The 22,095-nt window shown below is 50.9% G+C and overlaps 1 protein-coding gene and 1 long non-coding RNA gene across 6 annotated transcripts; one reads left to right on the top strand and one right to left on the bottom strand.

Annotated features, from left to right (window-relative positions):
- Positions 1–369: 369 nt before the first annotated feature.
- Positions 370–21,840, top strand: WNT5A (Wnt family member 5A). Of its 4 annotated transcripts, none has more exons than XM_019984803.2 (5): positions 370–1,665; positions 7,552–7,685; positions 8,965–9,215; positions 13,404–13,696; positions 17,073–21,840. In XM_019984803.2, exons 1-5 carry the CDS (start codon positions 1,660–1,662, stop codon positions 17,529–17,531), a joined length of 1,143 nt encoding a protein of 380 aa, XP_019840362.1. In that variant the 5' UTR covers positions 370–1,659; the 3' UTR covers positions 17,532–21,840. The 4 variants fall into 4 exon arrangements, with proteins under 4 accessions (XP_019840362.1, XP_070632572.1, XP_070632569.1 ...); XM_070776471.1 differs by lacking the exon at positions 370–1,665 and adding an exon at positions 5,489–5,568; XM_070776468.1 differs by lacking the exon at positions 370–1,665 and adding an exon at positions 6,510–6,592.
- On the bottom strand, positions 9,731–13,409 carry LOC139178615 (uncharacterized). 2 transcript variants are annotated; one of them, XR_011563008.1, is made up of 3 exons: positions 12,805–13,409; positions 11,410–11,737; positions 9,731–11,128 (listed from the first exon to the last, which is right to left on the bottom strand). It is a non-coding gene; the product is annotated as an uncharacterized lncRNA (long non-coding RNA). The 2 variants fall into 2 exon arrangements; XR_011563007.1 differs by having other exon boundaries at positions 9,731–11,737.
- Positions 21,841–22,095: the final 255 nt, after the last annotated feature.

Raw genomic sequence — 22,095 nt, forward strand, 5'->3', positions numbered from 1 at the left:
CTCTCTCTTTCATCAGATGCTTGGGGGATGGGAAGCCAAGAGGAGGGGGCTCCTGCCTGGAGTGTATACCGACGCCCCCCCTGCACCCCAGCTTGTGGTACGGCTTTAAAATCCTGCGGAGTTTGTCATAGGTCGGCCTCACCACGCATGCGCAAAGGCAAAGTTGGTTTTTTTTTTTTTTTTCCCCTCCTATCCACCCCCACTCCCCCCACCCCCCGCCCCTTCTCTTTCCAGCCGCCTTTGGTTCTGCAACTTAATTTTTTTTTTTTTTTCTCCCTGAGAACACCAGGGGAAAGAGGAGTCCGGAGAGAGGGAGGGAGAGGAGGAGGCAGTTGGCCAGGAGGGCCGGGGGGGTGGGGGGGGGACGCGGTTCCTGCGGTCGGTCAGTCTGTCTGCGGGGCGCAGGATCGCGTGGAAGTTTGCTGCAAGCTCCCAGGCGCCGCCTCCGCCACCCGGAGTCCGGTTCCGTGCAGCCTGTGCCGAGTGAGCTCCTTCGCCGCTGCCGGAACCCGACCGCCCGCCGCCCGCTGCCCGCTCTCCCGCCCCTCAGGCCCCGGCGCCAAACGAGGAGGTGGGCAGCCACGCCGGCCATGGACCGCCGGAGCTGAAGAGCCTCTGCGAAGCCCCTGGCCCTCGCGCCTCTTCTCCCTTTTCCCTGGAAAGGCGGGGGGGAAAAGGGGGACTAACCAGAAGAGAGAAAGAAGAGGGTGGGGAGGGGGAACCGGTGTCTCCCCCCGGGGCAGTCGCGCATCGTCCCCGAATCCACCAGAGGCAGAACTTTCAGGGACGACTTTTACCAGTTTGCTCCCACCTTTTTGCCAAACCCTAAAATGAAAGGACAAAAGTTGGCGCTGACTCTGGCAGCTCGGATGACGACTGGAGCGTTTTCAGCGGCATCTCCAGGAGAAAAACCCGTGCGCGTCTGATTGTTCTGTGGCCCCCAAGCTGCAGTGCGCGCGTGTGTGTTTGGGTGTGTGTCTGTGTGTGTACACAGACGTCCACACACACACTCGCGGCCGCGGGATCAGAGCCTGGAAGCAGACGTTTCGGCCACAGACTGACTCGTAGAGGAGGAGCTGGCGATCGGGAGGCGTGAGCCGCCAAAAGTCTGCAGGATCCTGGTGTGAATGAACCGGAGGCACCTGGGCGCAGGGATCACCTCCCCCACACCCCGCCCCGGGCCAGAGTTGAGTTGTGGGGCATTTTTTTTTCACCTTCTTGTGAAGAATTTTTTTTTTTATTATTTGTTGTAAAGTCTTTTGCACAATCACGCCCACATTTGGGGTTGGAAAGCCCTAATTACCGCCGTCGCTGATGGACGTTGGAGAGGGAGCGCCTCGCCGAGGAACAGTCGCCTGCGCGCCCTCGCCGGCCCCGCGGCTCCCTTGTTGCGCGCCGGCCGGGCCCTGCTCCGGCTGCCGGCAGGCGGACTTCGGCGCCCCCTCGGTTCCCGCGCGCATCCCAGCACTACTCTGGCTCGGGCACCCAGACTCGAACGCTAGTGACGGCTTAGGCTCCAGTCTCCAGAGCCTGCCGGACGAGCCCTGGAGGAACCCGCAGCTCCGCGCAGGATCGTCTCCGCAGGCTTAACGAGGACGCTCCGCTTGGATTCTTCGGCTCTGGTGGCGACTTCCTCCCCGCGCCCCCCTCCCCCTCGCAATGAAGGTAGGTGTTCTGTGTGTCGCCGAGGCTCGTCACTTTTTTTTTTTTTTTACATTGTTTTATTTTGGAAGTTAACTGACCCTCCTCCACCCCCCGCCAACCTCTCCCTACCCTCCTCCATTTCTTCTACATCTGGAGACTCTAAAACCCCCCGCGTAGCTGGCTGAGACCCCTACCCTTTCGCCCTCCCCCCATCCCCGTGCACTACCTCGGTCTCCCAGGAGACAGACCTCTTCTTGTCCCACCAAAAGTTCTGCAAACTTTTTTAGACTTTGGAGAAAAAGTGGGGTAGAGACAGCGCAGAAAAACTGAGAGAGGTCCGCAGACGACTTTCCTTTTGCCCTGAGAAACTCAAGTGTAGCTTACTATGTATATTTCAGTAACAGGATAATGATTCAATTCAACAAATATTTACCAAGCGCCCACTGGCGCGGACCCCGAGAGGGTGGGTGGCCGGGGCTCAGAAAGGGGAAGGGGACTCCTTGGTTGAGAGACCGTGAAGCCAGACCAGGAGCTGACTATTCCTGAGCCTCGTACCCCCCGCCCTCTGCTGCCAGAGGCCAGGTTGCCGGCTCAATGCAGCCGGGGAACCCAAGCGCAGCAGGCCCTGTGCCTTTAAGAGTGCCTGGCAGGGGGCCAGCTCGCACCCTGGCGCAGGGATGGGGTCGCGTTATTAGCATTATTAGCCGCCACTGGGTGAGCTCCGCACTTTGCAGCGGTGATGGGGGTGGGGAGGGCTGGCGGTGGTGGCTCTAATTTGGTCCGCTGGGAGAGCGCACCCCGGCCCCCCGCGCGGAATCCTCCTTGTCCTTTAGAAACATTTGGGCCTCCGGGTTGGGAGAGCGGGCGGGGGGCAGTTTGTGAACTCTTGTTTGTTTTAATTGTCAGTTGTATGTTAAAGCCGAGTCACACACTCCGAGGGTCACCGAGAGTTCACTTTTACGAAAAGTTAACATTTCCTGCAGTATAACTAGCTATTTTCCAAACAATTTTTCCTCTCTGTCCTGCAGGCTTCGGTCCTTATTTTCATTTTTCTTGATTTTCTTTTAAATTTTCTAGAAAATAAGTTTGGGATTGGAATTCAGATGTTTCCTAAAGCACCCCCTCAAAAAAGTTTATAAAAAACCCACAGCTCGGAGACCCCGTGGCCTGTTTTAGTCTCCAATCGCAGTCTGGCATGGGGGCCCCTTCTCGTCTCCCGTCTTTCTTTAGATGGACAGCTCGCTGTTTAGAAGTCACTTGGAGTCAGTGGTGGGATCACACCTCCTGCCCTCCTGCCAACGTTCAAGGCTACTCCGGCCAGATGCAGAGATTTTGCTTCTAGACAAACTCTGTGGGGAGCCGAGGGTGTGCAGGCAGTGGACATTGTGTGTCCAAGTGTGTGGATCTGTGCCCTGCACGTTGTGGAGAGTAAAGGGCCAGTTCTCGGGTCTTGCACTTACTAAATCCTCAGCCAGGCCCGGTGCCACAAAGGAAGACCTTCCCTCCCCAGGAGGCTCGGTCAGAGTCCCTAGCCGTTCCCTCCGCTCGTCCGAACGCTCTGGTGCACAAGGGGTTAGCACCGTCTGCCAAAGCTCAGCTAGTCCTCTGCCTTTTTCTTTCTCGCTGTGCGGTGCCGGCTGCCCCCTGTTGGCTGCCTTGAGGTAGGACATCTTGGAGCCTGTGTCTTGGCCGGGCAGGCAGCTTGCTCGCCTCTTCCTCCCACCTCTGGCTTTACAAGAACATCCCTTCGGATCGCTAGGTCACACTCTCCCAGGAACGCCCCTCGGAGGCCCCCAGAGGACATGCTGCGCTGCGCGGCTGCATTAGTAAGGGGTCAAGTGTCCGACCCAGCGAATGGGGCTCGGGCGAGTGGAAGAAGGGTTGGTACCCCTTCTCCCCGGCACATTAAGGAGCAGGAGCGTCCCCCTAGGAAGTCTCGGGTCTGGTCTTGACCCCCTCACTGGTTCACCCTGTAAGCCGAGGACCAGCGCTTCTTTTTCTCTCTCGTCCTCAGTTTCTTGTCTATTAAAAAGTGGAGTTGAAACAACCTCTGAAAAATGGGTGTTGAAGCATTCTGTAATTTTCCTTCTCTTTCCTTCCGCCGACAAACAGTTCTTTGGGACAGAGTTGAGAGGCTGTGCCTAGAGAGCTAGGCTAGACTTCTTGTGTGGGAAGGTAGAAGTGATGTTTCCCTCTTCTCCCTGGTCCCCCCAGGTGTGTGTGAGAGAGAGAGTTGGCTTGCAGTCTGGAGATCTTGTCTAAGGATGGATGAGGTGAGGCCGGCAAGAGAACTAGACTTGGCCACTGTGCTTCCCTCGGAGACTCCCTGGTACCCGAGTTGGTGTCCCTTCTGAGTCAGGACAGTCAGAAGCTGCACACACCTTCCTTGCACTGATTGGGGCTCAAGGAACTCCCTCCTCCACCTCCTCTGTCGGCTCCCCCACCCCTTCCGACCCTCGGTGCTGTGGACACATCCGGGCGGCTAGGGGCAGCTCCGGCTCTCTTGCTCCAGGCTAGAGGCCTGGGGGAGTGCGGGCTCCTCCTGGGCTCCCCCAAAACGGACCTCCTTTCAGCCTACCATCCCCTCCTGCTTCTCCCCTCGTTCCCCAACTTTGTGGCTGCCACTGATTTTTTCTCCTGCAGTTTTCTCCATCTCTCTCCCCTTGCTTTCGGGAGAGATTAAAGTGGGGAAAACAAAATTTATCTCCCACTAAGAGCTGGGATTCTTAAGAGTTTCCTGTGCTTTTCGCCACCGCGAGCCCAGGTCAATCTAATTTATTCTCCCAGTTTCTCCATCATTTCCGCTCCCAGAGACTAGGGTCTAGGGGCTGGGGCTGGACGTGAAGTGGAAGGGGGTGTCCAGACCGAGTGAGGTAGCGCCAGTGGCTGAGGGGCGAGAATTTTCTCCCTGCCTCGAGGGAATTTCTTTTTAGGCGCTTCTGGCCTCCGACTTGAGCGTGCTTTCCGGGGCTTTCTGTCGCCCCCCAAAGTCCTCTAAACTCGCGTAACGGAGTTTAGAGGATTCTCGGCCCGCACACCAGTTGATAAAGAAGGGTTAGGGACACTTTTAATCCAGCGGGAAGGCTCTGGAGGAGAGACAATATAAGCCTACTCTACGTGGATCTGTTCTGGGGCTGGAAACAAGGGCGCGCAAATGCCCTACCCCCACCTCACCCCTCCCTTGCGCTAGAACCTCTCAAATGCCCGCAGCCCTCCTCTCAGACGCGCACTAGAAACAGATGCCAAGTATCCTTACAAAGTCCATTTCTTCGGACCCTGAAATTGTTCAAAATTTTTAGCCTGGTCTTCGGTGAATTCAGCTTCTGCCCAGAACTTTTACCCTGCATGTTACGGTCTCCGGAAAGGTCTTATTTTGTCCTCTTTTCGGATCAGTTCTCTTGGTAAACAGGCAGGGACGTTTACCCTACAGTTCGATGTATCAGTGAGTTGGCTGTGGGTTCCTTCAGTCTTTAAACTTGTGGGGCCTTTTCTGGGTTGCACGGGGGATTGGAGCGGGAAGAGGGCCAAGCTGTTTCCGGGCAAGCGCGCGGGTTAAGTGGAGATGTGACTCGCGGGGCTCTCCCGGCAGATTCCCTTCGGGACACCTCCGGCCTACTCCCAGCCCCGGGCTTAGAGACCCGCGTCGCGGAAGCCAACTGCCCCGCTCCCACTTTGGCCCCAGTTCTATGAACGAGTGGCTTCTCCCCGAGGTCGTCGGGCCGAGAGTGGGATCGGTTTGTGTGGCTTCTCCTCTAACAAAGAGATCCGCAGTAATCCGCGGAATCTGTTATCAATTTCTCCGCTGCCCGCGCCCCGCCCCGAGTGCCCCGCCCGTCGGAAAGCTGGAAAAGTGCGCGCGGCTCGCAGCGCGGTCTCTGCCTCCGCCTGGGAAGCACGTCGGAGAGCCTGTGTGTCTGTGCACGAGTGAGTGTGTGAATGTGCCAGAGTGTGAGTGTGTATGAGTGTGTGCACGCGCACGGCCTTGGCCCCCGATGGAGAGAGTTGACTTCGCAGCTTGGGCCGCGCGAGAAGGCAGCCCTCGCGAGCCACCCCCTCCCCTGGAGGAAACTTGACACTTCGGGCGGGGGTGGGGAGGAAGACCGAGCCTTCTCTCTCCTGGGCTGGGGAAACCCCAGGCTTCTCTTCTGCGGCATGCGCCCCCCAGCTCTGCGACGTTTTAGGGATGAGTGGGCCTCGGGCGCGGAGCCCTGGGTGGCGAACACTGAGGACCGCATAAGCATTTCCTCTAGAGAAGCCCCGAGGAATCCGGGCCAAAAGGGAGGCTGGCAAGGGAAAGCTGAGGCGCGCTCCTCAGCCCCTTCGCGTCTCCACCGCTGCCTCGGTCCCCCAGTCTTTTCTGGTGCCGGTTCCAGCCCAGGCCGTTCTGCAGCCTGGAGGAGGTTCACCTTTCCTTTTCCGAGGAAGGGGCTCCCTTGGGAGCCGAGGGTGGCGCAGCGCGGCAGGGTTACTCTTATCAGAGATGTAAAGGGGGATTTTGGAAAGCCGTTCCTCCCACCCGCCGCCGTCTCGCTCCGCCACCGCCTACAGGTGGAGAAGTCACCAGTGGGGAGGACGGCGGCGGAAACCTCCAAGGCCGCCCCCTGCCCCCGAAATTCTTGACGACGGGAACCTTCGCTGCCGAGGCCCTCTGCGCCCTGGAATCCAGGGGCTCGGCCGAGGCGCGGGAGCCAGCGCATCTCTGGCCCAGCCGGGGACTCCTTCGCACCGGCCCGGGCCTCGCCCTGCACCCTCATCTTGCGAGACTGACCCAACCGCGTCCGAATTGGGCTGGAGGGTGGGGTAGCGGAGTTTCAAGACCACGCTCAAGGTGCCCCGATGGCGAGATGCAACTCCAGACCAGGACCAAAGGAAACTGGAGTCCCCTCGGCTTCCTTTCCCCTTTCTCCGTGGCAGCTGCTAGAAGGGACTGGAGGGAGCGGTAGTGGGAGTGAGAAAATCAGATTTTGGGGGAGCGCTGTGGGGAGGGCCGGGAAGGGAGCCCCTCTCCTCGGACAGCGCGACCTGGGGTGTGGGGGGTTGTGTATCCCTCCTCTGGGATACACTCCAAGGCGGAGGCCGAAGGCAGGGAGAGGGCACTGATTTCCGGTTTCCTGCGCCGGGAGAGCCGCTCGCCCATCCCCTTATGCCCCGTGCGCCCCCATCTCCTCCCCACCCCAGTCTGGCCGAAGAGCGGTCTAAGGAAACCCAGGCTGCCTTTCCCGCTATGGAAGCGGCTAGACCCGGAGCGGGCCGTAAACTGATTATGAAACTGATGATGTTAATTCAGAGCTGCATTTCCCAGCTGGGCACTCCCGTGCTCGCCGCTCCCGGGGGCCTCGCCCCCCACCCCTTGCCCTTCCCTCCCGCGTGCTGCCCCCACCCCCCACCCCCGCGCCGGCCACCCCGCCTCCCTCGCAGCCGCCGGCGGCGCGCTCCACTCGCCTTCGCGCTCCTCTCGCCCATGGAATTAATTCCGGCTCCACTTGTTGCTCTGCCCAGGTCGGGGAGAGGACGAGGGTGGCAGCGGGTCCCCGAGTGAATTCCCGAGGAGGGACTCAGCACAGCGCGGAACTAGAGGGGAGCGAGGGGGTGCAGGACGCGAGCAAGCAGGAAGGAGGCAGCGCCTGGCACCGGGGCTTTGACTCAACAGCATTGAGACATGTTTGTAATCGCTGGCGTGCCCCGCGCGCAGGATCCCAGCGAAATCAGATTTCCTGGTGAGGTTGCGTGGGTGGATTAATTTGGAAAAAGAAACTGCCTATATCTTGCCATCAAAAACTCACGGAGGAGAAGCGCAGTCAATCAACAGTAAACTTGAGAGATCCCGGATGCTTCCGTTGTTTAAACTTGTATGCTTGAAAATTATCTGAGAGGCAATAAACATCTGCTCCTTTCTTCCCTCTCCAGAAGTCGATTGGAATATTAAGCCCAGGAGTTGCTTGGGGGACGGCTGGAAGGGCAATGTCTTCCAAGTTCTTCCTAATGGCTTTGGCCATATTTCTCTCCTTCGCCCAGGTTGTAATAGAAGCTAATTCTTGGTGGTAAGTTTATCCTATATGCATATTCTTTTACTTTAAGATTCGTTTGTATTGTATAATGAATGCTGCAATATTCTCAGTCGTGAATTTGGGTGTATTTATGTAATACACACACACACACACATATATATTTTTATAGACATTTATATATGTGTATATATATAAATATAAAAATGTTTAAATCAAAATTTTCTTTAAATTTTGTGAATTAAAATTTTTGCTTATTTTTAACACTGTGAAGCTTATCTTTAGCTCCATAGGGAATAGAAGCTATAAATTTAACTTTTGTCTTTTTTGAGGTTCACATTATGCTTGTAGTACATCATGTAATTAAGGGAAACCAGAATTCACTTCTCTAATAATTCTAAGCCTATCTATAAAATGTGCTTTTTGCTACCTCTAGGTAGTAAAAGTGAGTTCCAACGTTTATTTTCTGTCACTTGAAGTTACTAACTTTCAGGGTCTGAGGTAGGCAGAGTTACTAGGAAGATAGCTACACTCCAAGTGGGGAAGTACTGAGGGCTTGAAATTTAATCAAAAAAGGTTACCTTGAGTAGTTCAGTGTCCCTAAATGCGGGTTTCTTGCTGGTAGGGGCCTAGAGAGTAGACTGCATTATATCTAGAGGATTATTTTTGACTGCATTCTGTTTTTTTTTTTTTTTTTTTTTTTACTGTAAATGAACAGCGTTTTTCTGTCAAACATGACTTCTGTTCCCCGGATACTCTGTCTTGGGTCCCTCACAGTCACATAAGGAGCCCTTTTAAAACTTCCAGAACAGGGTGAATTTTCTTCCGTCTGTATACTTGTCCTCCTGTTCTTCCATCCGTCAAAAGGAACTGCTATCTCCTACCCGTGTCGAATTATGTCTGCTTTCCGTATTCATACATTTTCAAGGCAGATCGGTCCAATTTGTGGGGCAAAGTGAGTCATTTTCTCTCATGTCAGAGGCCCATCCCCCCAGACTGCCTTTTACCCCTTTTCTGGTGTGGAATATCAGAAATTTTGGTTCAGGTATATGGCAGAAAGGGGCAAGGAGGGGAGTGAGAACTCTAGCTGAGAAGCCAGATGGCGGGATAGGGGCTATACAATGCCTCCGTTTTCTGAGTGGAGTTTAAACAGAGGAGTTCTATGAAGCCCGTCTCATACTTTGTCATGAGGACAAGCAGGAGAGAAAAAGCATCTGTGTGCTTAAACTTCTGTATTGCTGACATGTTTTCAGGGGGCCCACCTTGAGAGTTCACGTAAATCTTGAATGCACATCTCCCCCCCCTCCCTTTTTAGGTCGCTAGGTATGAATAACCCTGTTCAGATGTCAGAAGTATATATCATAGGAGCGCAGCCTCTCTGCAGCCAACTGGCAGGACTTTCCCAAGGACAGAAGAAACTCTGCCACTTGTATCAGGACCACATGCAGTACATTGGAGAGGGCGCCAAGACGGGCATCAAGGAGTGCCAGTATCAGTTCCGGCACCGGAGGTGGAACTGCAGCACCGTTGATAACACCTCTGTCTTCGGCAGGGTCATGCAGATCGGTAGGAAACCGTTTCAGATGTTGTTAAATATATAGAAACTTTTCTCCTAGGAAATGTCTCTAGTGTTACTTAAAGCTTCATCTGATGGGACTCTTCCAGCAGGGTGGCGGCTTGGGACTTCTGTCATTATGGCTGTGTTCGTGCCTGTCCTCTGGATGTCTAATGATAAGTTTTGGACTTCTTGAATTAGATCAGGAGAGGGTGGGCATCAACTACACCTTCATTTTTCTCATCACTTAATTTTCCTAAAAAGCATTTTGTGTAAAATAGTACCAGAACACTTACGTTGGTTTCACAAAAGTAGATGGGGAAAGCTGAGTCATTTCTGTCCTTAAACTTCAAAACTCTTAATTGTTAGAAGTTTCCTAACTTGAACCACAATTCAGATGGCCCAGGCATCAAACTGAAAATTGCCATCTTGCAGAATGCTGGATGAGCTGGACGTAAGTAAGGTTTTAATGTTCCTAATATAGATATTTCCTAAAGCTATCTATTGAGATAAACGTGTTAGACACTTTACTTTTAGTCCCAGGAAGAATTTTAATTAGAAGTGATCCAATTTACATCTGTGAGTTGGCCACTGATATAAGAACACCTGCTTCAAAGGGCAACCTGGAAACTTAAAAGTGTTTAATGTATCGTTCACAGTCCAGTTCTTTATTTTTAAATGTGTTGTTGAACTTGTTATTCTATTCAGGGAGAAGGTGGCACTAAAACTGGGCTAAAGGCAAAGAATTTGGAAAATCAGTCTGCCTCTGATTTAGTTGAATAGTGTAGGCTACAGTCTGACAGATGTGGTCCTGTGTGTGTGTGTGCTAGTGAATATTTTTGGTCTCTTTACTTTTATGCAAACAAGCCCATATAATTAATATGACTGCAGTGACTCCTAAAATAAGCAATTTATCAAAGCAATTAACTATTTATACTGACTGAAGATAAAAAGTTGGCTTAATGTCCGTCACGGATGGATAAAATGCTTTTTAAAAAAACCCTGAAAAGTGCATTCATTGAGAACAAAAAAGAGTTGTCAGTGGATGTTTGAGCCAAGCGGCTTCATAAACTAAAATAATACAGGACTGGAAGCCGTTCCTCTAATTGAATGGGAGAACGGTCTGCAGCCTCAGCCTACAGAGCCTCCTAGGGCTTTCCTGTTAATGATTAAAATGTGCTAATGCATATTCTGGGACCTGAATCTAGGAATTAAGCTTCAGGAACACAGGAGTTTTCCCCAAATATGGGCTGCCTTATGTGGTTAACTCAGGGTGTAGTGAAGATTTAATTCTCCTGCATTTTGATATTGTGAGTGATCCAAAAACATCTTTGTCAGCTATATCACAGTAACCTCTCAGCCTTCTCTCCACCTTTGCCTTATGTGTTCCCTCTATCTACCTTCCTCTCAAACTTTGGGAGTTTTTCCCATATGTATGAGTTAGTGAAAATCATACACCTCTGATGGTAACAAGGAAGGAAAACAGCAATTGGAACTGTTTTTCTGTGTAGTCACTGGAACATAGCTTTGATTTAAGATCCTCTTTGTATGTAGCCTGTTTGGGGCCAAAATGTTCAGAATAAGCTATCATTTGCTAAGTGGATTTGAGTTCTGCTGAAGATTTACTTAAAATGTGGTCCAAGATTCAAAGAGACTGCTTCCTTAGGGAACAAGCAGAACCCTTGGTACAAAGGCCTGTGTTTAATTGTCCCCTGTAAGTAGACTCTCTGGTCCTTAGCTGTGAGGCACCGTCTTGGTTGATGGGAAGTAGGCAGGAGTGGAAGCTCATGATGGCCCCAGAGGAGGGAGCCCTCCTGGATCGTACCATCATCCCTGAGGCCCCCTCGCCAAAGGGTCCTCAGGTGTCCGAGCTCTCAGAGCAGACAGCTGCTGCAGGGTGGCTCATGGTGGTGGAACACAGGGCCTTAGAGAGAGAGAGACGAAAAATCAGAATCGATTTTTATGGAAGAGGAACATGAACCCCACCCCAACGGTGGAAGTTACTTCATTTTCACTTTTCTACTTTAGGGTTTGTTAGATGAGAATGAGCTAAGGGAAAATTTGAAACACCTTTGATGCTAAGTGTGTGGGTGCCCACTCCAGAGCATGGAGATCACCAGGGATGTGGAAGCTGGTTCTCCTCCCTGAGAGACCCTATGATGGGGCCAGTTTCTGTGACTCAGGCTGCCACCCCCAAGCACTCACCTACTTTCTTTAGAGGCCAGTCCAGGCGCTGTACACAGTCGCCTCTTCATTATGAAAACGTCCTCATTTTTCATCATGCTAGTCTTTCCTTCCAGCTTTTGTCTCCGGCTTGTCTTTGTTTGCCTGCTGTGAAAAGATGTGTAAGAAAGGCGCCGTCTTCCCAGAGGGTGAGGACAGGAAGGCTGATCTCTCAGGGAGGAGCTGTCACCCGATGCAGTGCTGCTTCCAGGATGGCTGCGTCCCCACGCTGCAGCCAGAAAGCACTTCTCATGCTGACATTTTCCCTGCAGTGACCAACTAGCTTAGAGATAGCTACCAGGTTTGATTTCTGGGGCAAAAAAAGAAAATAGTCAAGAATAGCATTGTCGTGCTTTGTATAAAATCCCTTTGATGCTCTCTGTATGCAGGACAGAGCTTTTTCTCTTCCTCTGTCTCCAGAGGATGGTTTATCTCTCTTCCTCAAGCTACCTCTGTATTCTATGAGTCTCCTGTCCACAGGGTTTTCTGTACTATCAGTGTTAATCCTCAGATCACTCCCTAGGATCTGTCTGCTCTCCTCATTTCTCACCACTCCCTTGATGTTCTCTGCCTTGCTAATTCAACTAGATAGATGGAACACCCCCACAGGAACTTTCTGGATCCTCCTGCCAACCACCAGCACACTCCTCAAGTTATTCATTTTTTACAATGTGGGAGGGAAGGTTTGGTAAATCAGAGCCATCGCCATTTCTGAGAGGGGAATCACAAGTGGTCACAGATTGAGGGGCAGAAGCCCAAAGGAAGGGCAGTCTGCAGGTTCCCTGAGTTGGCAGAGCCGCCCTCCTGCAGGATGGCCCTTGAATACTATGGTCAGCTGTTGTTGTGATTCCCTACCCCCACCAAAAAAAAAAAATTGTTAGCAAGCTCTTTAAGAGAAACTGATCCTGGTACAGGGATCCCAGTGTCAGAAGGGGCCTTTTCCCCCCTGGGCATCTGGTTCAATACCCTTATTTTACAGTTGAGGAAAATGAGGCCCCCCTTGTCACCCCGTGCCCCCAGGCCCAGCTTCAGCTGGCTGGGTATTAACCCTTCTCCCTTGTAGTATAACACTTTCATTAAGTGACTTCTTGTCCCATGTAGAAATGTCTCTAGGTACAAGTGGAAATTGGAAATTAAGATAGTCTATGCTCACCTCCGTTTTTCTCCATACAAATAGGGCTCCTATAGAACTGTTTGACAGGGAGCTATTCTTTACAAGTTTTAGGGAAGGAGAACCTTTTTCTTCTTTTCTCCTTAAGACTATTCCCCACCCCCCCCCTTTTTGTTGTTTTCCTGACACTTGGAGTCAGAGGCTGCTGCGGAGTCACAGAAATGACATTAAAGAACGGCAGGCTGTTGTGAAAGTAAGATACTCACCTTCTTGAGTGAGAAGCATCAGGCCGGGCAGCTTGGGAACTGAGAAGAGGCCAGAATTTCATTTGTAACTCTCTAGGAACCGGTTGAGAAATATCCTCTGGGGAAGTCAGGAGCCTTGTTCTGAGTCAGACTTGATGCTGCAGACGGAGGAAGGGGAAGCCAGGTTACTACCAGCGGGGCCACAGGAGCGGGAAGGGGCGGCTGCAGTGTTTGGCTTTCCTGGGGGCCTAGGGCTTTCAGAGGCTCTAAGCCTCTGTGCTCCTGTCCTGTAGGTCACTCAGAATGAAAATAGTAACAAATGTTTAAAGTAAGTGTCAAGAAGTCTACCCCAATTGTGTGTTTTCTTCCCTTGGTGACTTCTTTTCTAGGCATTTGGGTTATTTTCAGAAGAGGTGTATAGAATAATCGATCTCTGAGCATCCCGCCTTGGGCTCTGTCTGAAATGGCAGAGCAGAGGTGGGGTGTGTGGGTGTTAATACCCTCCTGGGTTGTTTCTGCGTGTTGGGGCCTCCTAGTTCCCCCTTTAGGAGCCGGGTAGGGGTGTTCGCCGTCCGGGGCTGCAGAGTGGGGGGCGCCCGCTGACCGGTCCTCGCCCGCAGGCAGCCGCGAGACGGCCTTCACGTACGCGGTGAGCGCCGCGGGGGTGGTCAACGCCATGAGCCGCGCCTGCCGCGAGGGCGAGCTGTCCACCTGCGGCTGCAGCCGCGCCGCGCGCCCCAAGGACCTGCCGCGGGACTGGCTGTGGGGAGGCTGCGGCGACAACATCGACTACGGCTACCGCTTCGCCAAGGAGTTCGTGGACGCCCGCGAGCGGGAGCGCATCCACGCCAAGGGCTCGTACGAGAGCGCGCGCATCCTGATGAACCTGCACAACAACGAGGCCGGCCGCCGGGTGAGCCTCCGTCCGCCGCAGGCCTGGGAGGGGCCGGGGCTCCCGGCTCTCCCTGTGTCTCTGCGGCTCTCTTCCTGTCTCCGCCTCCCTTCCTAGCTTTTCCGGTCTGTTTCCCCCCTGCCTGCTCCTCTCTGTCCTTCCACTCCCCTCAGCCAGCTCCCCACAGGCCTCCCTGGAGAGGGGTGCACACCCCAGAAAGGCCTCCTGGAGCGGAAGCAGCCCGCCGTGGCCAGCTCTAGCCAAGGGGCGCCTGCAGTGGCCTGAGAAAGATCTTTCTCCGCCTCTTTAATAAATCCCCAGCGCAGTTGGCCAGGCCAGAGCTAAACATGCTGCTTAGGTTCGCAGCCCTCCTCCCTGGAACAAGTTTGTGGCTGCGATTAAGATTAAATTGGGGAGAGGGAGTTATTTATTTCAGTAGGTGCCCAGTTGAGCAAGCCCTCGCCCAGCTTCTGGGTTACCTCCTCCCCTCTTTGTGCCCCTCCTTGTGTCCTGGGACAGCAGGCCTGATGGATTGAGGGTTTGTAAAAAGAGCTTTTCTAGGATAACTCTCCAACCAACCGGGTGGAATTTCGTAGGTCTGACGATCAGGCCCATGGAAGGAAGAGAGAGGGCCTCGAAAGTGTCCAGAGAGAAAGTCCTCCCAAGGCAGCCCGCCCCTCCACCCCATCCCCCGTTTCACTCTTTCCTTCCCCTGGTGGGGCTGTGAAAAGCTCCCTCACAATAGTTAAAAAGACCCTTTTTTCCTGCGGTTAAACACATGGCACTTTATGGCTGCTTTAAAATGAAGGGGTGAAAACTTTTCCTAACTTTGGCAGCACTGAAAACCAGGGCCATTATTTTTTTCAGAGAACCCAAGGTGGGTGCCAGGAACTTTCTGGTCAGAGATCTCACTCTTCTGTATTTTGGGGTGAGGAACAGGAATGGTAATCACAAAGTAACATCCAGGGGACAGGAAGGAACCTGAGAGCCCTGCACACCCTCTCGTGAAAGGCGGGAAACAGACTGGAGAACCACTTCCAGGCAGGGCAGAGAATTAGGGGATGGAGCTGTCAGCCCAGGCACTTTTTCCCTTAAACTAGGGCATTGCAGCTCGAGGGTAAAGGGCTGCAGGTTTGGGGATTAAAGAAATCTAGGTTAACACCCTGCTCTGTTTCTGAGCATCCGTTGCCCCATCTGCTCACCAGTTAGATGGACGGTAACAGTGTCGCCTGGGGTTGCTGTAAGGACTCACTGGGGTCATACAGTAGACTGAACCTTGTTATTAACACTTGGCCACTTCTGAGTTCTAATTAATAAGGCTCAACCGAAGGGCTGAGTTCAGTGTCAACCAGTGGTAAGTGCTTGATAGATGATAACTGAGTCACTAGACCTAATGAAGCAGAGCACATAGGAAAGTGGAAGTAACCCAGATCCCTCCAGGTAACCTGTTTCTTCTCAGCTTTGATCTTGACTATGTGGGGGACCACAGAAGGACTCAACTCTGCAGAATCTTACCTGTGGTGCCTGAGGGGTCAGATGGTTGCTCCAGGGGAGCGTGGCCACTTCTTTCTGAGGCTCCCCTTTGCTGGGGTGCCTGTACCAGGGGTGGACTTTCTGCCCCCTGCAGCCGGCCCAGGCCTTGGGGTGGGCATGGCTACCCCACTGTCTCGGGAGCCTAGCACCTCGGTCCTGTTCTCTACCCAGGACACATCACCTTAATCTGCATGCAGGGCGCCCAGCGTCTCAGACCACAAATGCCTCCAGGACAGAGGTATGGCTGACTCGGGACCCACTATGTCCCTCTCTGGTGCTTTCAGCCTTGTTTGGGGATTTCCTCGGTTTCTCTCATGGACAGAAATCACAGGAGCTTAGCAACCAAGAAGAGCAGGTCAAGGGACTTCCAAGGGGAGACAGGAGGGGTCGGAGAGTGGGAAAAGCACATTCGATGTAATTTCATTTAACATGAGCATTTGTACGTAGGTTTTTTGGAAATGTTATAGTTGGAGCAGCAAACTATGCTTGATCCTGGTGGATGAGGTTACAGAGAAGACGGTTTTCCTCCAGGATCGTAGGGGTGAGAGGAGGAAAGCTGGACACTCGGTCAGGAAACCGTATTAGACTCCTAGAAAGAAAATCTAGTTTCTGATTCTCCTCAAAGGGGAGTGAAGGTTAAATACATTTGCAAAACCCTTTCCCACACTAGCCTAGCCGCGGCCCTGAAACCCTTCATGTGGAGGGGGTACGATTGAGCTCCCCTTTGAGGAAAGCCCTTTCTGAAGCCCTGGAGGGAGAGGGTCGCTGCTGGGGCAGGAGTGGCCTCGCACGGCTCTGGCCTCCAGGTCCTGACAGGCCGCTGCCAGCAGCGTGCTGGCTTGGGAGGCTCACTGGCACAGCCCCGGGCAGCCGGCACTGTAAATGGGCAGCGGCCACCTCCCAGACCCGTGGGTGCTGCTGCTGCAGGGCCCAGCACCATGCCCTCGTCACCCTGCAAACCAGGTCTGCTGATTGCATCCTGCCTGCTAAGTACCTCAAGCCAGCATGTCTTGGTTTCACCCTTGTAACACTGCCGTGAGGTTGGCACCACCACAGTGCCCTTTGCAGATGGGAATGGAGGCCCAGAATGGTGATGCCCTTGCCTAAATTCAGGGGCAGGACAGAATCTGTGTCTGTCTGGGTCCAGGGTGGACGCGCTCAGCCTGTGCAGAGCGTGGGGGCTGTGCAGGAAGCAGCAGTGAAGGTACCTGAAATCCAGGCCCGGTCCCCCTCTATCCAGCCTGTGTGACCATCTGGGCCGCTTACCTTCTCTGCGTCACTGGGCCCTCGTCCAGTCCCGCCCAGGTTACAACCGTGCTGGGAGGATTTGATGAGATGAGAGTGGAGAGGCTCTTAGGACAGGGCTCGCCCCACGGCAGTATGAACAGTAAGAGTGAGGAAAGATTTGAACCCTGACCACTTACCAGCTGGGCGCCCATGGCGTGAGCTTGGAGCCCACCTGCCTGGGTTCCGGTCATGGCCCCTCCTTCCCAGTGCTTGGGCTGCTAACACAGCTCGCTGGGCTTCACTTTCCTTCTCTGAGACGCAGGCGGTGGGATGCTTCCCTCACAGGCTGCTGCTCACAGGAGTCCAGGTCAGACCTGACGGCAGTCTCCTGCTTCCAAAAAAGAAGCCAAGGCAACAATTTTGTTTCTTGTTCCCATTCAAAACCAGGTAGTTTATTATGATGATGTGTAACAATGAGGGGTAAGAACCGATTTGTTTTACAGACTCATTTTTAAAGAAGGCCACAAAAGCCTCCAGGTCTGGAGGACGAGGGGGAGGTGGCCCGGGCTGAGCTGGTGACCAGGGTCTGGGTTCCCAGGTGAGGGTGCCCCCCGCTGACTGTCCCCTTCTCCCGCAGACGGTGTACAGCCTGGCCGATGTGGCCTGCAAGTGTCACGGGGTGTCAGGCTCGTGCAGCCTCAAGACGTGCTGGCTGCAGCTGGCCGACTTCCGCAAGGTGGGTGATGCCCTGAAGGAGAAGTACGACAGCGCGGCGGCCATGCGGCTCAACAGCCGGGGCAAGCTGGTGCAGGTCAACAGCCGCTTCAACTCGCCCACCACCCAGGACCTGGTCTACATCGACCCCAGCCCCGACTACTGCGTGCGCAACGAGAGCACCGGCTCGCTGGGCACGCAGGGCCGCCTGTGCAACAAGACGTCCGAGGGCATGGACGGCTGCGAGCTCATGTGCTGCGGCCGCGGCTACGACCAGTTCAAGACGGTGCAGACCGAGCGCTGCCACTGCAAGTTCCACTGGTGCTGCTACGTCAAGTGCAAGAAGTGCACGGAGATCGTGGACCAGTTCGTCTGCAAGTAGCGGGCGCCCCGCCGCCTGCCCGTCACCCGGCCCCGCTCCCAGGACCCACTTATTTATAGAAAGTACAGTGATTCTGTTTGGGTTTTTTTTTTAATGTTTTTTTCATCCCTAAGAATTGCAACCGGAACCATTTTTTCCCCCTGTTCCCATCTGAGAACTCTGTGGTTAATAATATTATAATTATTATTTGGCAATAAGGGGGTTGGGAACCAAGAAAATATTTATTTTGTGGATCTTTGAAAAGGTAAGACAAGACTTGTTTTGATGGTATAATGGATGGGGGGGGATAAAACATGCCCTTGCTGAGATGTGTGCACATCTGGAGGTCAAGGAAACATTGTTCTCTTTGTCTCAGCTATCGCATGGGACAGGTAGCACCCCACTGCAAGGAGGTGGCCCAGAGCTATGCATGACCCAGCGCCTGGGAGCAAAAGGAGTTCTGCGGTCTGGGGAAGCCGGAAGGTCTTGAGAAACAGACAAAACAATGAGAACCCCACCCCCCTCTTTCCCAGGGGCTGCCAGCCTGAAATATTTCCAAAATGTATTTAAAATTTGAGAACAAGAATCTCATATCCCTTCAAGAAAGAAGGTTTATCATATGTCTCACTGTCCTCCAGCATTCCATCTACAGCTGGTCCGTTCTATTAGCTACTGAAACCTGGGGAGCAGGGAGAGAAGCCCTAGACATTAAAACACAAAAAACTCCTTTTATTGAGTCAGTTGATTTAACATTCAAAGCTGTTGTGAGAATCAGGTTATCCACTTGGAAAAGGATCCCTGAATGATTCTGGTACCAGACGTTTTGCTTGGAGAAGGGCAGGGAGGTTGGCTTGGCGATAAAGGAAAATATACTGTAATTTTCTTAGGGATACTTGGTTAATAAATGATAATAGTGAAAACACATGAATTCCATTCACAGATCCTCAACCTGAACTTCAAGGTACTTGTGTGCAGTTCAGCCCTGCACCAAAGCAGAAAACCTATTTGAGGGAAAAAAGTGACCTCCGCCCTCCCTCCTTGACCCCGCGCCCCCTCTGCTTCCGCGCCTTGCTGCGCTGCGGCCGCGTTTCCAAGCGGAGCTCCGCAGGGTCCCCTCTGATTGTAGGACAGGGAATGAAACCCTAGGAGCTCCTCTTGGAAAACAGCTCGCTACTTAGGGATTTTATTCCGCCTACAACTTTTATTTCGAGGAACAGTAGTTTTCGATGTTTTCATGACATCACTTGGTGAATGGCCTTCACAGAGGTGTGGCAGCATTTCCCCCTTCTGATCCTGTGTTCAGACTCTCCATTGATGCTTCCGCTTCTCTGCAGGTGTACCTAGAACTGTTCCCAGTGGACTTGAACAGTTGGTTCAGTGGTACCTGATAGCTCAGTCTCTTGTACATAACATATATATATATATATATACACATATATATATATAAATATAATTATATCTCAGTGCAGCCAGTGATTTGGATTTACAGTTTACTCTGGGGTTATTTCTTTGGTCTAGAGCCTTGAGGTCCTCCACTGCAATCCAAGTGGGATTTTCCCCGACGGTTTCTAAGTTGAGCTCAGGCTGTGGCCCTGATGCCACTGCATGCTGAGCATCGTGAAGCAGCTGTGTTTCTGAGGAGTCTGGAAGGTCTTGGTCGTGGGTGTGGTGGTTTGAAGATTTCTTTGGTCTCCCCTGCTCCATCCCTTGGTTCTCCAGCCTCGTTTTCTGCACGCTTGCTGGAGAGGGCATTACTTGTTCATTACAGAGGTGGGAATGAAGAGGACACATGTCAGCATTTCTGTTTCCTCTGCTCACTTTGCAGGGTGGAACTTGGTGCCTGTTAGACCTGAGGGCACCTACCGAGTCCCCAGGGAAAATCCAGCTCACATCTTTAGCTAGTTTAAAAAAACAAAAACAACAAAAAACCAGGACACCTCTTTGCAAAGAGTACCATCACCTGTGTTCTCATCTCAGACTTGTGCTGTTGTAGAAGTTTGGGAAGACACACCTTCTGCAGCCCTCACAGGCTCAGTGGCCCTCAGGTCAGCCCGGCCACCTGTGGCTCTTATTGCACAAGGATAGTCACTCCCCCTGCTCCCAGCTGCAGTGAATTGCAAGCAAAAGATCTTGAAAGTAAAAAGCACTAATTAGTTTAAAATGTCACTTTTTTGGTTTTTATTATACAAAAACCATGAAGTAATTTTTTTTATTTGCTAAACCAGATTTTTTGTTCCTTTCTAGTGATTCATGTTTATGAAGAGAGTTGAGTTTAACAATCCTAGTTTTTAAAAGAAACTATTTAATGTAAAATATTCTACTTGTCATTCAGATATTATGTATATCTTCTATGGCCTTTATTCTGTACTTTTAATGTACATATGTCTGTCTTGTGTGATTTGTATATTTCACTGGTTCAAAAACAAAACATCGAAAGGCTTATGCCAAATGGAAGATAGAATATAAAATAAAATATTACTTGTATATTGGTAAGTGGTTTCAGTTGTCCTTCAGATACTTCATGTGGAGAGTTTTTGAGAAAACATGAGGGATAGTTTAGGGGTGACTACATGTTAGAAAAATAGAAGAGTGGAGAATTTTACCAAAACCAAATTATTTGGGAGCTTCAAAAGATTTCTATATGTAACAGAACAAAAGGGGAATTCTCTTTTCCTATATATGTTCCTCAAAAAAATCAAGCAGATGGCTTAAAGCTGGTTATAGGGTTGCTCACATTCTTTGAGCATTATGCATGTAACTTAATTGTTTCAGAGCGTGTTGGTGTTGTAGCATCTCCGAGAAGAACTGAAAAGGCACATGCTTTTATCCATGAACAGAATTTTAGTGCAAAAAAAGTGTATTTGTGTTCACCACTGCAGCTAGTGCACCACTCTATTTGAACTTTCTGTGGATGGAGTGTCTCTGCCCCTTGGAAAGTAGTTTTATGAAAAGCAAGCCTCAATCTGCAGAGAATGAAGGAAACTGAAGGTTCGTTGTGTTAAGTGCAATTAATACGAGCCCTCGTGCTTCTTGAAGGCGCAGTGAGTCTGGGCCGCGATGCACAAATTGATATGTTAGCCCCTTGCTTTTTTCTTTCTGGATAACCTTGTAACATATTGAAACCTTTTAAGGATGCCAAGAATGCATTATTCCACAAAAAAACAGTAGACCAACATATAGAGTGTTTAAAATAGCATTTCTGGGCAAATTCAAACGCTTGTGGTTCTAGGACTCACATCTGTTTCAGGTTTTCCTCAGTTGTATATTGACCAGTGTTCCTTATTGCAAAAACATATATTCGATTTAGGAGCGTCAGCTTTTTTTTTTTTTTTTTCATCTCATCCTGGACTGCATTCAAGATCTTCCCAATACAGGAAAATTAGCAAAAAATTTATATACAGGCAGCAGCGAATGGAGCTATGTTCAAAATAGTAATTATGGGCTTAAGTAAAAGGAAGGCTGTTTTAAGCTTTAGTCCAGTGTATCTGTTCAGTTCTCTGAGCTGTTGACCTCCCAAGACCGGCACTGTTCAGTAGGCCACACAAACCCTCTGCTTGTTCTATTTTCCAATACAGTTTTCAATTTGTTTTTGTAAGACCTTATTCAAGCCACCAGAATCAAAGATGACATGTTAGCACAAGTACTCCAAATAAGAAACTGTCATGGGCTGACTCCTAGAGATCGTTAGCAAAAGCAACCCCCAAAGAGTGAGTGATCCATAATGTAAATAGAGACAGCTAGAAAAGGGACTAATAACTTGAAGGATATGTGTATGATGCAAATACACACCAAGGCATAGGTCTGCAATACTGCATGATCACTGTAAAATAGACTTCTAAAATATTTATTTTTTTAAAAAGTATTTGTTACTCTCCCCTCTCTGTGGATTGGTGAGAGCCAGATGCAGATGCTATACTTTGAAAGTAAGACAATGAAATGCATTCTTAATATTGGAAACAGCAATGCAGGAATTAAAACTGAGTAAGAGAGTCTTCTAATTCACCTATTCACACAGACCTTATATTTAACTCTGATGACTGGATAATATTTTATGTTAGAGAAACAGCATCTTGTGAGCCAACTTTAAAAAAATGAATGATTAAAGGTTGGTATGATTTTTTTCTTAAAAATGTATCAATTTTAATCTAGAAGATTTAATTAACATGCTGTCTCTGTATCTCAGAGGCAAACAAGAAATGAGGAAAATTGCATTGTAGATCAGTTTTATGTGCAGTGTACTATTTGCTGGGCTAGAAATGAGATAAAGAGTATTTATTTTTGTTCATATCTTGTACTACTTTTCTATTAAAATCATTTTATGAAATCTGCAGTCACGTGTTATGTTTGGCAGCAATGGTGTTCATGACCACTGAAGTTTAATGTGGGCTTGATGATGGCTCAGAGAATCCAGAACAAATATCCACATTTCAGGCATGTACATCCTATGGTCAGATTTCAAGGATCTATCGTGGATCTTTTTGCCTGCAGCTATTTCCCACCCCCTGCCACCCCCACCATTTATTTGTTCTGCTGCTACTAATGTATAAGAGAGTTGTATTTGGGAGATCGTTAGACACTGCAGGCA

This window comes from Bos indicus, chromosome 22 (genome assembly GCF_029378745.1).
Source record: "Bos indicus isolate NIAB-ARS_2022 breed Sahiwal x Tharparkar chromosome 22, NIAB-ARS_B.indTharparkar_mat_pri_1.0, whole genome shotgun sequence".
In the NCBI taxonomy this organism is placed as follows: domain Eukaryota; kingdom Metazoa; phylum Chordata; class Mammalia; order Artiodactyla; family Bovidae; genus Bos; species Bos indicus.

Bases quoted from the DNA above. Each gene is read 5' to 3' on its own strand.
- WNT5A (XM_019984803.2), top strand. The intron at 9,216-13,403 runs GTAGGAAACCGT...CCTCGCCCGCAG, and splicing joins CGGCAGGGTCATGCAGATCG to GCAGCCGCGAGACGGCCTTC. The intron at 13,697-17,072 runs GTGAGCCTCCGT...CTTCTCCCGCAG, and splicing joins ACAACGAGGCCGGCCGCCGG to ACGGTGTACAGCCTGGCCGA.